The sequence below is a fragment of the Egretta garzetta genome, unplaced genomic scaffold (genome assembly GCF_000687185.1).
Source record: "Egretta garzetta isolate BGI_Z169 unplaced genomic scaffold, ASM68718v1 scaffold297, whole genome shotgun sequence".
Classification (NCBI taxonomy): domain Eukaryota; kingdom Metazoa; phylum Chordata; class Aves; order Pelecaniformes; family Ardeidae; genus Egretta; species Egretta garzetta.
Window position 1 is genome coordinate 1,441,214 of NW_009260410.1, and position 15,604 is coordinate 1,456,817.

The following is a 15,604-nucleotide window of genomic DNA, read 5'->3' on the forward strand; positions in this document are numbered from 1 at the left end:
CACCCTATATGAGTCTCAGCAGGTTACATTTGCTTATGCTGTCTCTGCTATCCTCCTTTTCCTCTTTAGCCAAAGAATACAAGATTCCTTCTCTTTCCTTCTCTGTACATACTTGGGCAAGTATTACTCATGATTCATTTTGTAGCTGTCTCCAGAAAAATGTTGAGGTGGGGGTGGCGATGCTAAGAGGAACTTCCAAAGTGTCCTTCGTTTGATCCCGTGACTTAATTTTAACCCTAGCAGATTAGCATTTTAAATAAATTGCATTAATCCTGTGTGACCTACCTACAGGTATCCATTTAAGATGTAACTCAGGTATGCTCATAATTTGTATAAGGTGAAATCGGGACTCTAACCGTGGTGGGAGGGAGCAGGGAATAGTTTGTGAAGGGAGCCAGTGACAGCGTGAGGCATGTTCTGGTCCTGTTTGCTCTGTTTAGCTGCAAAAAGGAATCTGGAAAATACCCCATTTTAAGCGTTTGATTTCACAGTAGTGGTGTATTGAAGTATCCATGAGATGCTCCAGGAATTCCCGTGGGACTATCCAGATAAAAAGGTAACTGCAGGTGACTGGGAGATGCAGGACCCGGACCTCATTCTGTTTATGACCAAGAAGTGTCATAGCTAGACTATGAGATATAAATACTCTAAACCCCAGATATGACCTTCTTAGAATGAGTGTACTGTATGGCTATCTTTCTGTTTGCAAAGACAAATGAGGCTTCCAGCCCATATAGACAAATGATTTTCTGGGACGGTGTAAGCTACATAATAATGAAAAGGGTTTGACAGCTTAGCTGTATTTTTCTAGGAAAGCAACTTTTTGCCTTTAATTGTTGTTATGCTCCTGATTAGCATAGTTATTCTGGAAGTCTGCTTTAGCCCCAACCTTGCATCCATTCGGTTCACATCTCACTAGGGTGAAGTCCCAGGAATAATCCCAGTACTTTGGATGCATCACTTTTTCAGGTGATACTGTAAAATAAAGGTCATGAAGATCCTTTGACAAGTTCTGCTAGATATAGAAGTCAGCCACGATGTAGCTGGTCAAGCCTTCTGTTGAATGTATTGTTCTGCTCTGACTTGCATAGGTATCACTTTCTTCTCCAAAGGAGCTGCATTTTAAATGAAACTAAATTGAAAGCACTCTGGCAGGGTGGCACATTGTTGGCCTAAGTGGAACAACAGCAGTGAATTGCAGTGGTTGTTATGTATGAACCTGACACTCGAGCTCACAGAAGTTTGCCGCTAGTGTGTTCTGGCATTCTTGTGGGTAAAGGGAGTTAGGCAAATTTAAAACTAGGTTACTCTGTCTTTTTTCTCCATCTGCGTTTTGATGAAGCTGAAGCTTAAACTTAATAAAAGACCTGTCTGTAGAAGGACAGGCATTCAAGAACCAACAGCCAGCATGGGTAGAAAATATCTTGTAAAATACGTTTTGAAAAAAAAAAATCTTTTGAGAAAACTGTTTGGTCTGTTTATTGTCTTTAATTGACTAACTGGCCTGGGCTGCATTCAACCATTTCTAGATGAGTTCTCGAGAGCTGTTCTGGTGTAAGGCCATTTCTTGAGTGGGTGCAAGCTTTGAAATCCGTTAGACTTTCTGTTCAAAAAACACTTACAGGAAAAAGAGTCCCAAAGGGGCATTGTTACAGGAAAGAGAACCAGACTCATTAACAGAAGAGGTTTGTGACCTCCTGAAAGATGGGCTTTTGGATTTCCTGAGTAGTCTGATCTGCTGTGCATTATCCACATTTTGAGAAGGTCTGGAGCTGACAGAGGAGTGATATTCCTGGAGCAGTAGTATATTCATTAATAGCACAGCGACCTTTGCTCATTCCTGTCCCCATTCCCAAGACTCAGTTGTGGTAGGATGAAAGCTCAGTCAGGCCAGTTAAAGTGATTTCTTTAGAGGCCTGAGCCGTACCATTTGGAGTCAATGAGAGGAACAATAAAAAATGTGTATGTGGAAGTGACTCCTTGCTACCAGGCTATTCTCATCTTGGCATTGTTGTTACACCAGAAACACCCAGTCCTGGATGAGAAGGGACATTTTTAGGGGGAAAATTTTGGTCCACTCAGATTTTACTGAGGAATCATTCAGAGATGTCTTCTAGCATGCAGAGAATACTTTTGTGGAACAAGCTGGCATCATCTTCTCAACTGCAGCCCAAGAGTTGCCTTAAGTACAGTGTTGATGCCATGAAATAAACCACCTGTGAAGTCTGCTGAGGAACTGGATGGAAACCATGGCTTCTGGCTATCGTTGGGACCAGCTTAATGTGCTCTGGAAAAAAAAAATTTCACACGTCATATCACACCAGCTGAAAAAATAGTGCACATCAGCAGTGCTGTAACAGAGTAAAGGACTCGCAGCAGGTGTTAATGTGCAGAGGCACCGAGCATTATGGTAACACCTGTGTTTGTCTAAATCCAGCCAAAACAATTTCCTCTCCAGTTGTAGAGGAGGATTAAAAAAAAAAAATCTACCTAACTTCCAGTAGTAGCAGACATTTCCTGTGAAGCAATTTGCATAGTATTTCCCATGGTGCACTGTGGTTGCATTGTGGTTTTTTTCTCTTTTAAACTTTTTTAGTTTGGGGACACCTTTGGTAACTTCAGTGACCCCGACCATCTCTTTGTCTCTCGCCAGCGATGCCAGGCCCAAGCAGTTGCAGATGGTGTGCTCTCTGAGTGCTTTCCTTAATTGAATGAAAAATAAAGCCTCTTGTAAAATATTACCAATTTAGATGTGACTTATGGGGCACATATGATGCTTATTTTTTCAATTACATGAAAACTTGGCATGGTTAAACATAGGAAGCCAAGTGTTCTGTGAAGCTGGTATAGATTTCTGGATTTTTAGGTGATTTTGCTTTAAATTATTATATAGCAGAAGGGGGTGAAGGAAGTCAGCGACTAAACTGTTTTCCCAGCGTGTATTTCACTCAGTGGACCCTTGATGCTCATTTCATGACTAATATATGCTGTACTATATGCATTTCTTGTTGTCACCAGAGATAACATTAAGTAAACTATCCCCTTAAGAAAAACAGCTTTTCTTGGCAAGTGGAATATGACTCAAGGAGCCAGCACTGGAGACATACGGTGCTGTGAATGAGTGCTGTGTGTTACTCTACTGGATCTGAGTCCAGGCACTATTTATACTGCAGCATATTCAGCACCAGATTGTTAAATCTTAATACTGAAACAGTGCATCATTTAAATGTTTTTGTTCTGTTTATGTCCCATTTTCAAGCATTGGATATCAAGCAACACTTACTAACTTTTTGTTTCATTTGGACAAGATCTCCCCTTGCCAAAAGCTTTCTAATCTGCTCTTGAAATATCAGCCTGTCTGTACCAGCATGTTACAGTGAAATTTTGTGCCACTGAGGCTGAACTAGGTCGCTTCGAGCTTCTTTCAGTATGTGGTGACAGAATGCCTTGCAAAGCAATACGTCAGTGGTAAATGCAAACATTTAAGTGTTACAGAAAAGGAGTTGTACTAAAATTATTTCCTCCTCAACTTGTGTAGGAATGGGGAAAAAAAATATTCCATAGCAGTTATTTCATGGGCTCATAAGCATGGTGTTCTGTCATTGTCTCTGTGCAAGAGGCACTGTCTCCGTGCTTTGTTTTACAGTTTCAGAGGTGGTATTTATTTTATGATCATGTTTGGGAGGTCAGGATAAAATGCCTTTGGATTTATTTCAGTTTGATTAGTTCCAGAGCTGGTGAAGAACTGGGAGTAGAAAGTGAGGAGGGAGTTGAAGTTTCTTGGCATCACAGTGTCCTTCCGGATACCCAAAGAGGGTACTTGGAACTCCTGTTAAGGAAGTAGTTTTCTCATCTATTAGTGTATTGCTGTCAGTAGAGTTTACAGATGGTCTTTTTGAAGATCAAAAAGTATATAAGCAGAGCTCAAAAGGCATCAGTTTAAGTGGGAGACAGGGTGATTGGTGTCTTGTAGGGCTGTGCTGAGAAAAGTTACATGAGCAGAACAGTGCGGCAATGGGAACATGGTGGAGGAGGCAATAAAAGTGGTAGTCGCAGTAGTGCAGAACAAGGCTGAAGTGCTTTGCTCTCATGTGAGATGGCACTGTGGCTTGCTTTGTTTGGTGTCTTCCTGGAAGTCTCTCCTGGGTATTAGTCACTGGTTTTGGTGTGGGTGGGCCCTCTGCAATTGTCTAAACAGAAATAATACCTCTGCACCAAATGGTTTACCGTCCAAGTTTACAGTCTTCGTGACAAGCTCATCCAGAAGAGGTGATGTTCCCTATTGAAGAATGAACAGAAGTAGAAATAGGACTTACAGCATTCCCCCTGCCTCCAAAATGCTATTTTGGAGCTGTGGTCAGCAGCTTGCAGTTGTTTTTTTCTCAAAGAAAAGCAACCATCTGCATAGTGCAACTTTTAGCTGGGAGTGAACCCTTCCTACTTCATGGATTTCCAGTGTCATCCATCCCCACTGGGAATCGTACCATGCTTAGATTGTAACTGTGTGCTGAAAGCCCACACATAGGAATTTTCCTGTTCAAGTCAAAACCAATGCGTTTATTTACTGAAGGGTTTTGTAGACTGCAAAATCAGGACTATAGAGTATTTAAAGCTTGTTCTAACTTAGAGAACTACACTTTAGTGGGATGATGAAAGATGTGAAGGGAGGAAGCCTCCTGTGCTTCCTTGAAGTAATTGAAGAGCCAGGAACATGTCAGCAGCTCTCTGCTAAGAACTGAAAATCTATTCCTACTCTTCCCCATTGTTTGCTTCAGGAGTGAGTACAACACATCTTTTTGAGCAAGGCTGCAATAAACCTCAAGGGAGATCTTGAATCTCATAAACAAACAAGCTTATCAAAGGGTTTAGTGAATGGCTGATAAAATATAATGTATGATTTTTTTGTTTTCTTTTCAGGAATAATCAAGCTTGGGAGGTGGAATCCCCTCCCTCTCAGTTATGTGACTGATGCACCAGATGCGACAGTAGCCGACATGCTACAAGATGTCTATCATGTTGTGACATTGAAAATCCAATTACAAAGGTGGGTGTTTCTGAACATCTGTCCTTCTCTATTCTCTGAGCTGCTCTGTCGATTACAGCGTTACTACAGAGATTAGCACATCCTGTCTTCATTAATTTCTGGTCTGAAATGAAAAGAAAAATGAAGAGAAGGGTGGGTCACCTGGCAGCTTTTTGGTGCATGTTCCAACTGATTTTGTATGTGTTCTGAAGTAGCAATACGGCAGCAGAGAGGAGAGGGGCAGAAGCTCAATCAAGTAAAGATACCGGGCCTTTAAAGGCACACCTTTCCACAATCCCTTTCAATGGATCCTTGAGGCCTTATTGTATCAAAAAAATAAACTCCTTGCCTTTTTCCAGTGACTGCATTGTGAGAATCCAGGTCTTCTGCTGCCAGTTGCTGAGACGGGGAGGAGGGGAGCTTGTTGACTTTCCTTTTTTTCTGCAGTGGTCTTCCCAGTGAAAAGGCGAGAAGATGAGGAAGGGATGTGTTACTGCAGCTCCATTTGGCATTTGAAAAATATTTTCTTTTCCTGAATGCTAGTTCTGATTAGAAAAGCAAAATCTCCTGATACTTCTACACTTAGTTGCCCTCCATTCCCCTCCTCCCACCTTTTCTCCCTCTTTCTCTCTACTGGCCTTCAAAAGAGTCCTCAAACAGTTACTGATGTCTGTGTAAGGTGTTGTGTCAGGTCCCTGGCAGTGCATGGCATACTCTAGACCTGCTGGTAAGCCTACATTGCAGTCTACTGTAGCTCTGTGGCCAGAGCACAGAGGAAAGAGGCAAAAATAACAGACAGCCTGGAATAATTTGCCCACAATTCTGTGAAGCTCGACTGAACAGAACAGGGGCCCACCGGGACATGTGCCTGTGTCCTTTAGTGGCAGGTACAGACCCTCCAACTGCTCAGTTCAGTTTGAAATTTGGAAGTAGTTGGTTCCTCACTGATGTTAACCTCCCAAACAGCAACATTTCTTTCCTGTCATATCTCTGATGGGGCTTGGGGTTTCCACTTCCTGCTAACAGGCATTTCCTTGGTTTTCTATACTGTTACTGTTTCTCAGCTAGACTGCATCTCTGCAGCATAGCTGTAAAAGAGCATCTAGAGCCTGTAGCTGCTATAAAACTGGAGTGCAGTAACTCATCTCCTCAGAAGTATGAGCTACCAGGAGTCCATCTAGCCTACTGTCACGTCTGTATTACCAGGGTATCAATCCAAGATCAAGGTCTCCTTCTTTATCTTCAAAGTGCTTGAATGCCTGAGTGCTGTGTAAATAAAAGATAGCCAGTGACTTTGAGATAAAGATGGTCATTGACTACTTGAACTCCTCAAGCACAACTGAACTTTCAACTCTGAGAGTAAAGCCAGGCTGTAGAGGCAGAAGGCAGAACCACCTCAGAGGCTGATTGGACAGTGTGCATTAAGGTTCTCAGACATGAATGGTAATGAAAGCTTCTCCCAACTTTCTGATGTGCTTCTTGGGTCTGCCCCATGTATGTAGACACAGACCATAAGCTTGTTAAATAAAAAGAGGCACAAATCACGAGAGGACAAAAGCTTCACTACATATGCAATTCTTGTAGAATGAAAGTGAGAATGAACTACATGTGACAGATGTTGGGCATATGGCTTAATGTGTTTCTGAAAGGCTCTCGGTACTTCAGCGATGAGAGCAGTATAAGAACCGGTATAAAACAAAATTAATTTCTCAGTTTTGCTGCTCAAAGCCTTGCCTCCACACAGTGTGGGTCCTTACTGTTTAGTGATTTTGTTAGTGACAGTGTGGCATGTATGTTTCTTTTTCTATCCCAGCAGGAGTATCTTTCTCTGGAGAGGATGGCTTTATCCAGCCTTTTCTGGGGCTTGCTTTATGCAGTTTCTTTGCTTTCCAACAGGCCCCAGAGGAAACGGTTATGCACACATATAATATCATAGTAAGATTAGCTGCTATTCCGGCCGTGTACTGTAATTCTTGTAGTTAAACTCCACATCTTCTGGGAGTGAGGCTTTGTGGGGAGGGCAAAGAGGGAAGAAACACCTTGATGGGCTGGCTAAGCAGGAAACGAACTCCAAGGTTGTGCTTGCTGCTTAAAGGTCTGTAGCACTTGTACGCAAACAGTAAGCATCTATGAAGGTGATGATTCTATCTGCTTTTTGCTTTCTGTTTTAACAGTTGTTCAAAGTTGGAAGACTTGCCAGCAGAGCAGTGGAACCATGCCACAGTTCGCAATGCCTTAAAGGAACTGCTCAAAGAGATGAATCAGAGCACATTAGCCAAAGAATGCCCTCTCTCACAGGTCAGTGTTTTTAACGGGCTCGGGGAAAGCCAGATTTACAGCTCATATTTGTTCAGTAAAGGGCTTGGACTAAACAATTCCATAAATATCAAATTAATATGAAAAAGAGTATCTTTATACCATGTTTTCCTTGTGGGTTGCCAGGCGGAAATCATGAATGAATTGGTTGATTTTTATCTTGCTGTTCGGAGAGATGTAAATTCTTCATTCTGAACCTTTTGCAATAGGACTAATGATCCTCAAATGCAAGATTTGAGTTGCCTCTTCCCACTAACAGAGGCCTGCCTTCCCCACTAACCCATAGGTAGCTCCCATCAGCCTCCAACTATGATAAAAAGTATGCTGTTTTAACAGTTGTGCCCCAATTTCTAGGAAACAGCAACAGAAAATGTATAGGTAATTATGTTAAAAAAAGAACAAAAACTCAGACTCATTCTCCATGACTGTTTTATAAACAGCAGTGATGTCATGTCTAAGGTGCTAAGGCAAAGGTTCCTACAGGTACCATGAGTTCTACTTGTACTTCAGATTGTCATAACAAGAGATTCATAAAATTTTCATGACTGAGTTCTCCTTGCCTCTCAGAAAAAACAGAAAAACACTCCAGCACCCAGACCAAGTAACTTTGCTAGGAATAAAAAATACATTGCCTTCTAAAAACTTTATTAGAATCATAGACAATCTGTCTATTGTATCTTTAAAAAGTCAAAACATCAGTAATTCCTGCTTGCTAAAAATCTTTGCTAGCCCATATCCAACATTTTTTCTCCTCTGGTTGCCTGTCTGCTCATCCTGCAATTCATGATCCAAAGCCTCTGTGAACCAGGACAATTCCTTCTACGTATAACCAACACAAATTTGCCTCACTGTGTTATGATTACAACTCCAGGGAAAGCACAGAGGTGAGATACAGAGCAGAATTTAGGTATTTGCAACTGGTAGGAATCAACGTTCCTCATCTTCTTTACCCACGTTGGGTCTGCAGAACTGACAGGAATGGAAAGGCTGTATAAGGAAAAGCCATGTAACTCGCCTTATTTACTAAAGGAGTAGCAGTGACTCTAGATATGCACAGAGCGTAAGTGCATATTGAATACGAAAGTATTTTTCTTTTCACACAGTTTAAGTGTAATTTCTTTAAATAGAATTATCTGTGGAATCTGGTCAGCTAATGATGATTGCAGCATATGGTTGTCTCTGCCCAGTCTTCTTCAATATCCAGTATAACTAAACTATGCATCATTTCATATGCAGAATTCATTTGTTGTCTGGGTCTTTTTCTTCCCACTTCAGACTGCCAGGTGGAAATGCTGCAGTTGGTTTACTCCTTCTATAGCCTCTGTCTGACATACATTTACAAAATCACTGATGGCAGGACTGTAGCAGCAAAAATCCTTGCCCCGGTATTTATTTAGTGGACAAAGCTAAAAGGAGATCTTTCTGCAGAAAATTGAGCTTGCTTACTTTTAAGCACAGGTGTAAGTGACCTTGAGTACTGACTAACCCTTGAACTGGGACTGCAAGAATGCAGCTTGTATTATTATTGTTATTTTTGCCATAAAAAGTTCCAGTCTCTTTTGTTTTGGTTCACAAAATGCAAAAGATACAATGGAAGGTTGTATAGGAGCTGTCTATTACCATCATCTGAATATGCCTCTAATACAATTCCTTCTCCCAAATCAGTTTTAAAAAAATATCGTGCCAAATGTGAAATGTCATTACAACCCCCTTGTGGTTAATATATTATTGACAGCAGCAAATTGCAGAGTGGTCTCTTAGGAGTCAAACTGCAGAGTAAATGCTGCTGTGTATTAATGTGTTCACAGTGCCTCAAGTACAGAAGTGGAGAGGGGCAGCGCGGGGAGCTCTCGCTCCCACCAGCGACAGTGCTCCGTCTCTGGTTCTCGGTGCCCGAGCTCTCCATACAGCCCAGATGGGGATTCTGATTGCCGCTAATGGGAAATGTAATCATTCACTTTGATTTAAAATTGTTCTGTTTTTTTCTGCTAGGTGTATTATGTGGCTGCAGCTTAGCTACCCTTAGCGTACAGTTCCTTTTCAAACAAATAAATCCCAGTTAACCAAGCAGGGGGGAAGGAGAGTAGGTGAGGGGAGTGTGTGTGGCAGAAAGAAACCCAGTTATTTCAGCATTTGCATCTTTGTATAGAGACCTCTGTCTTTCCCATGTATCATGTGACTCATTTCAACACTGACCATGAGTTTTCTCTCTTTGCTGGAGCAAGATTTCTTGGGATGTAAGTACATCCCGTGTTTTTCTCCTTGACGTTACTACACCGGATTTTCTTTGTGCGGATATTTCTTAGCTCCTGGTGTAAGTAGTTTTCATTGCACGTGGCTGTCATGGCCACACACATACCAAACATACCTGCTACTTCATACCATCTATTCCTTCGTTAAGGATTTTCCCAAGAATAATATGCATTATTCAGAAATTTGCAATTAGTCAATTTTTTTTGCCACTCTCTTCTGAGTGGATATTTCTTTTCTGCAGACTTATCAAGATTCCTAGCAGAAAAACGTCTAGGATTCCTTTCCGTATAATAGTGAGGATATGTAGTTTGGAAGTTGTTATGGTTCCTTCCCCTGATCTACTCTCAAGCAGTTGAAGAGAATCTGTCCTGAGGTTTTTCACCAATGGTTGACTTACTATCTGATTTTACTATTTAGTTTAAGCTTTGCTTTATCAAATAAAGGTTAATGGGTTAATATATTTTGTGATATTTAATAGCCCTACAATTTCAGTAATGTCAATTTATTGTGGAACTAGAAGATTGAGGGCGGGGGGAGGAGGTGTAACCCAACTTGTTATGTAGGCAGAGCTAAATAATTTCCCCACCCTTCCTTAGTGACTGGAAATTTAACTAAAGTGACTCTAAAAATAAAGGCAAGTTATCGCAGCTCAACTTTGTTCAAAATCCTTCCTTAGCAGAGGCTATCTCCACGTCAGGCTTTCAGAATACTATAGCTTGTTAAAATGACTTGGAGCAAGGGAGGATTTATGGGGAGGGAATTGCTGCTGACTGCCACAATGCTAGGTTTATGTCTCAAAATATTGATTTTAATTAGAAAATTGAACCTCCGTTTTAGAAATTGAAGCTGCCACTTAAAAAGGCTCTTACTTCATAGCCTTTATATTCCACTGCAGTGTACCATAGCAGCCTTCGAGTGGAAAAGTTAAAGTGAAAAGGCAGAAGAGCCTCTTTACTGAAAGTGAAATCACCTGTTGAAGACTGAAACTAATCTGCACTACCCAGTTATCATAAGTCTCTCAGTTGCGCTCACATCTTTTAAGTCCACAAAACTCAAGAGTTCAGGAATAGCTGGAGTCCTGTGATAGTGCAGTGAATTGGGTAGAATGTGTGATAAATTTGCAAGAGGGAGGATATTTTTGTTTTTAAAGCATTGTTAGAATATTGTAGAGTAAGCCACTGTGCAAGCTTTGTAGCTTTCCAGAGATGGCCAGGATTCCACTTTGCACAAGAGCCTGCAGGAACCAGTGGGCCCGAGCTTGAACCTACAGTAAATACCTTGTTCGAGCTGTGAGATCATCCTTGCTCTGTGCTGAAAGGTCATACAATGTGCCAGGGCTTTTTCTGAGCTTTGACGTAAGTGAGGAAGGAGGGCCTAAGGAAAATGTGATTTCTGGAGAAGGTGCATTGGCTCCCATGTGTTAGTGGTGTTAGATTGCATTTCGTTGCTGCAAATTTACACATGCTGGGAATTATTTGACCCTCGAGGAGTTCACAGGGGGAGGAAAGGAAAGCAAAATGTTGTTGTTAAAAAGATGACTCCTCTGTAGAATGGATGAAGGGAAGGGGAAAAACCAGAAAGGAAGAACTACCAGTCATAGGGCTCTTTCCCACCCTATAGGCAGAAGCAGCCCAGGTATCAAGTATCATCTTTATGGGTATCAGGTGCTGCAGTTGACTAAGAGTTGCTTAGAGAGAATTCACAAAGAAAATTCACAAAGGGGTGGTGGTTAAGCCAGTGATATTTCAGTTTTGTTGAGCTTTTTCTGTGTTTTTTGGCTGTTCTGTATTGTAGTATGCGTAGTTCCCTTCCCTCTGAATGACACTGTTAATTTGTCTTTTGGGTGATTTTTCACACCAGGGCTAATCACACCTTTCTATAAATTATATTAATTTAACTTATTTGCCTAACTGTTGTTCTGCAGCAAGTAGCACGGATGTTCTCCAATTCTTGGCTGCATGGTCTCTCTGCATTTGCAAGCAGAACAGAAACATCTGAAAAGCATTATTTGGATTATGCACGCTGGAGCATCTAATCTTACCTTTAGGATCTGGTTCCTAAATCATGCTTGCTCTCACCCAAGTGCAGTGAGCATGTGTTCCCCAGCATGGCACCGCCTGTTGTCATGCAACTAAAGTTTAGATATTGTAATATCACAAATACAAAGTAAAGTAGAACTCCCTGCCCCCCAGCCTGAGCTGCAAGTCTCAGTCTAGGTTTGTATTGCATCTTTTTTGCATTAATATGCAAAATAATAATAATTATTTTCCAATTTTAATTATGGTGGGGAATATAGAATGGAGAATAAAACCAATTTTGTGTACTAATCAGACACTTCTTTTCATTTTAAAGTCACAAATGAATGATCATTGTGCACTCACATGTCATTCACTTTCCCTGGAAAAGATTTCTAATTGTGCAAGATATTTTAAAACACTTTTTGTCTTTCTTTCTGTACTTCCAGAGTATGATTTCATCCATTGTAAATAGCACATACTATGCCAATGTGTCAGCAACCAAGTGCCAGGAGTTTGGGAGATGGTACAAAAAGTACAAGAAGATTAAAGGTAAATTGATTTTTTTGTGACTTTCCAAGTTCTTGAACTTCTGCTGTATGTGCTTTAAGTAAAAGTGATAATAAGCTGTAATAATATTAGTGAATTTGTCTACAAAGAGGGCACAGTCACAGCACATTTGAAATTAAATCTGATACTTTACAAACAAGGCTGGCATGAAAACACAGGCCACTTAAAACATGCTTAAAATATCCCATTTAGCTGTGCTGAAAGATCAACTGTGTTTTGAATTAAGCTAAAACGTTTTTTGGGAAAAAAAAAAAAGGTTCTAGTAGCTCTGGATTTAGAAGTTAAATTGCTATGTAAATTACCTTAGTTGCATTTTATTTGTGAAAGCTAAAACACTGTCTTTCTAAGTTACATGTTCCCTTGCTCTCTGTTTTCAATACTACTAAGTGTACTGGTGTTCCTGCCATGTTTTATCATATGAAATCTGGATACCAATGGTGCGTTTAATACCTGATAGTGAGGAGATGTTGCTAAATAACAAGGTGCTGAAGTTAAGATGAAAATAGCCCTTTGTATTTTTTCTACAATGAAATTGTATTAGGTGGTTAGCAGTGAATGCCTGAGGCAGTAAAATTATTCTACGTAAGTTCATCCCACTCTCACCACTGAAATGTCTTACCACCTTCTAATAGCACACGAAGTAGTACACAAACATCCATCATGTGTACTTTGTTCTTTTATTCATCCTTTTCTTTGGGAAGGGACTTGCATGTGTACTGGACCATTTGTTTTGGTAGTGTTTTTGTTTTAAAACACTCATGTGTTTTGAGCAGGAATGTGGGGAAAGTCAAAAGCCTTTCCACAATACCAACTGGCTCCTCTCTCCCCAAATGTCCATCAACCTTGGAGATTAGCTTTACCCTGTGATTGTTTTTTTCATAGTTTTTTCTCTCTGTTACACCGCTGAAGGGAAGAGTCATAGCCTAATTTTTGTTGTTTCTGTCCGTGATCCTTTCAGAGGCCAGGAAAATCGTAACAGGATTCACAAGCATAATTCAGAAATAGGGTAACGTCCTGTCCTTCTTGCGAAACCATTGTATTTGTAGTTGCATGAAGATTAGCAACTTTCAGAAAGATTCTGCTGGGTTTTTTCTCTTAAAAGGCTGGCATACATGAGCTATGAAAGGTTGCTTGTTTAGTTTCCATAGGGCAGACTAGAAATCTGCATAATAATACCATAAAGAGTCTGCTGCTTGAGTTAGGAACACATGAAGCAAAATTGCATAAAATATCAGAACACACTCTGAGGCATCTGGTTTTCCTCTGCACGTCTGGCTTGTACAGAGCATACCTGTGATACGCTCAGGCCTGGGCCGTGCAGTGATTAGAATTTCACTAGGGGCAAAAAAAAAAAAAAGGACGACTGTTTTATGGTAAAATTATTTGTGTTTAGAAGGAAGATGGTTCAGGCAGAAGTGGGGTAACACTGCAGATGAGGAAATGGAGGTGTTGCTTTTCACCTACTAAAATGATTTTGGTTTGAAGTAAAAATGTTGATTGGACATTTTAGTACATGGTTACCCTTGTGCCAAACAAACTGGATAGTTTCTTCTCACTTTAAATTGCCATTGTGTGACTCAGAAGTGTTTCTTTTCTCTAAATGGTGTCTCTTAATAAAAGAATTTTATTCGAAGTGCTCTAGCATATGCTCTTGGATAAAAAACAATCAAAGGAATCAAACAGCTTCAAGGTCATCACCGTTCGCTTTTACTTGCTGTTCTAGGAGAACAGACGGGCTTTCTTTTTTTTCTTTTTTTTCCAAACTGGGCAAGGGTGCAGTTGCAGAGGCACTGGAAGCCCTTAACTGTAGTGTTCTTAACTGTAGAGATGCCACTACAGCTTCTGAGTGTTTCTAGCACACTGCTGTCTTCCACTTTCTTCCATTCTTAGAGCATTGAATTCTTTTAAGCCCTTACTTTTTTTACTTAGTAAGTGCACAGTTAAATTATTAAGTGCAGCAAAAGCAGAATGAGACCTCAATCAAGAGGTCAAGGATCCAAACCTGAAGAGTTTGCCAGATAACTCTGTATCTCTGCTATTCAAAGAGACACAGCCAGTCGTTGCTGTTTGGAAGTGTGTGTGTGTGTGTTAGTAGGAGGAGAAAAAGGAAGGTTAAGGTATGTGTGAAGTAAACACAAGCTGCTATAAAGCAGTTCAAGTAGTGTTGATTCATCAACCATATGAGTGGGAGAGAAAACAAAGAGTCTATGGCAGGTACAGTGGTGCACGAGAATAAACAGCCACGCAACTTCAGGGCAGTAATCTAAACCCCCTGGAAACAGGAAGACTTCTGCATTTTTTTGGGTGGTTTCAATTTCTCATCATCTCTGTTTTCGTGATGTCTTGTTTCTTCTCTGTAGCCAGATACTCCTACAGGACAGCTCAGTTAGTACGCAAAATCAGTGACTTACATACTTCAGTCATCACGTACTCCTTTAATAATAATTTAAAAAAATGACTTTTAGGTTTTCCATGAAGGTGAATGGATGAAGCAGCAATTAATTTTTCGGGTTGTAATCTGGATAGATTGGGTAAAACTATAATTTAGAGTCTTTGGGACCAGCACCCCTACCCATGTGTAACTCTAGAGCTGGTTATTAGAAAGTAAAAGCAAAAAACAATTCGCATGAGCTGTGGTAAACGCAAAATAGGAAGGGGCTTCAAAATAACTTTATTGACGTTGCAAACTAAATGCAGCCTACAGTGTTAAATGTGTTTCCTATTATCTGCTAATGTCTGTTTTAATAAAACAGTGGGAACTAAATGGTTGCTTCTTAATCAAAACCATGATTTCCTAAACATAAGCTATGTGATTCTGTTACAAATTGCCACATATAGATCTCCTAGGTCAAACTTTTTTCCTTTCTCATAGAAATAAATAAACAGTAAAATAATTATACACTCCGGAAGATCAAAGTAATTACAACTGAAGCCAGGCAAAAATAAAAAGTTCTCTGGAAAAAAAAAAAAAAAGAAAAGCATCAGGTTGCCGAGTATATAGTCAATGTTTAAATAAATATAAGAAAGTGAACAATCAATAATTCGATATCATTAGCAACAGATGTAAAAGCTGTACACAAATGGAATTGTATCAAATCTCAAGTAAACATTCTCAGTGTGCATTCTGTTGAACTCACCGAAAAGACAGCTAAACTATTTATGCTTGTAATTTAAAAAAAGTTTCCAGTTAGTTCATCTCAGCATGGTAAGTTTGTCTTGTGTCAAAACGATGCTAGAATAAAATTCTGCTTGAATTTTTTCTCCCACCCTGCCCCAGCCCCTTAAGGTTTTAAGACATTCACAGTTTACTCAGCGGCACGAGAGTTATTATACAGACAGATTCAGGAATTGGCTGATGTGAGGGTGGAGGCTTTTTGTTTCCTCCTGGCTCTGAGCTTACCACTTGGGATCCGTGCGAGGACACAAG

General features: G+C 40.3%; 1 protein-coding gene across 1 annotated transcript in view; it reads left to right on the forward strand.

Moving 5' to 3' along the window:
* The window catches only part of SATB2 (SATB homeobox 2), a 113,616-nt gene that overhangs the window by 31,950 nt on the left and 66,062 nt on the right, over positions 1-15,604 (forward strand). The window contains exons 2-4 of the mRNA XM_009643572.2: positions 4,918-5,044; positions 7,198-7,321; positions 12,057-12,159. Coding sequence (XP_009641867.1) covers positions 4,918-5,044; positions 7,198-7,321; positions 12,057-12,159 — 354 coding nt within the window. The remainder of the gene's footprint in view (positions 1-4,917; positions 5,045-7,197; positions 7,322-12,056; positions 12,160-15,604) is intronic.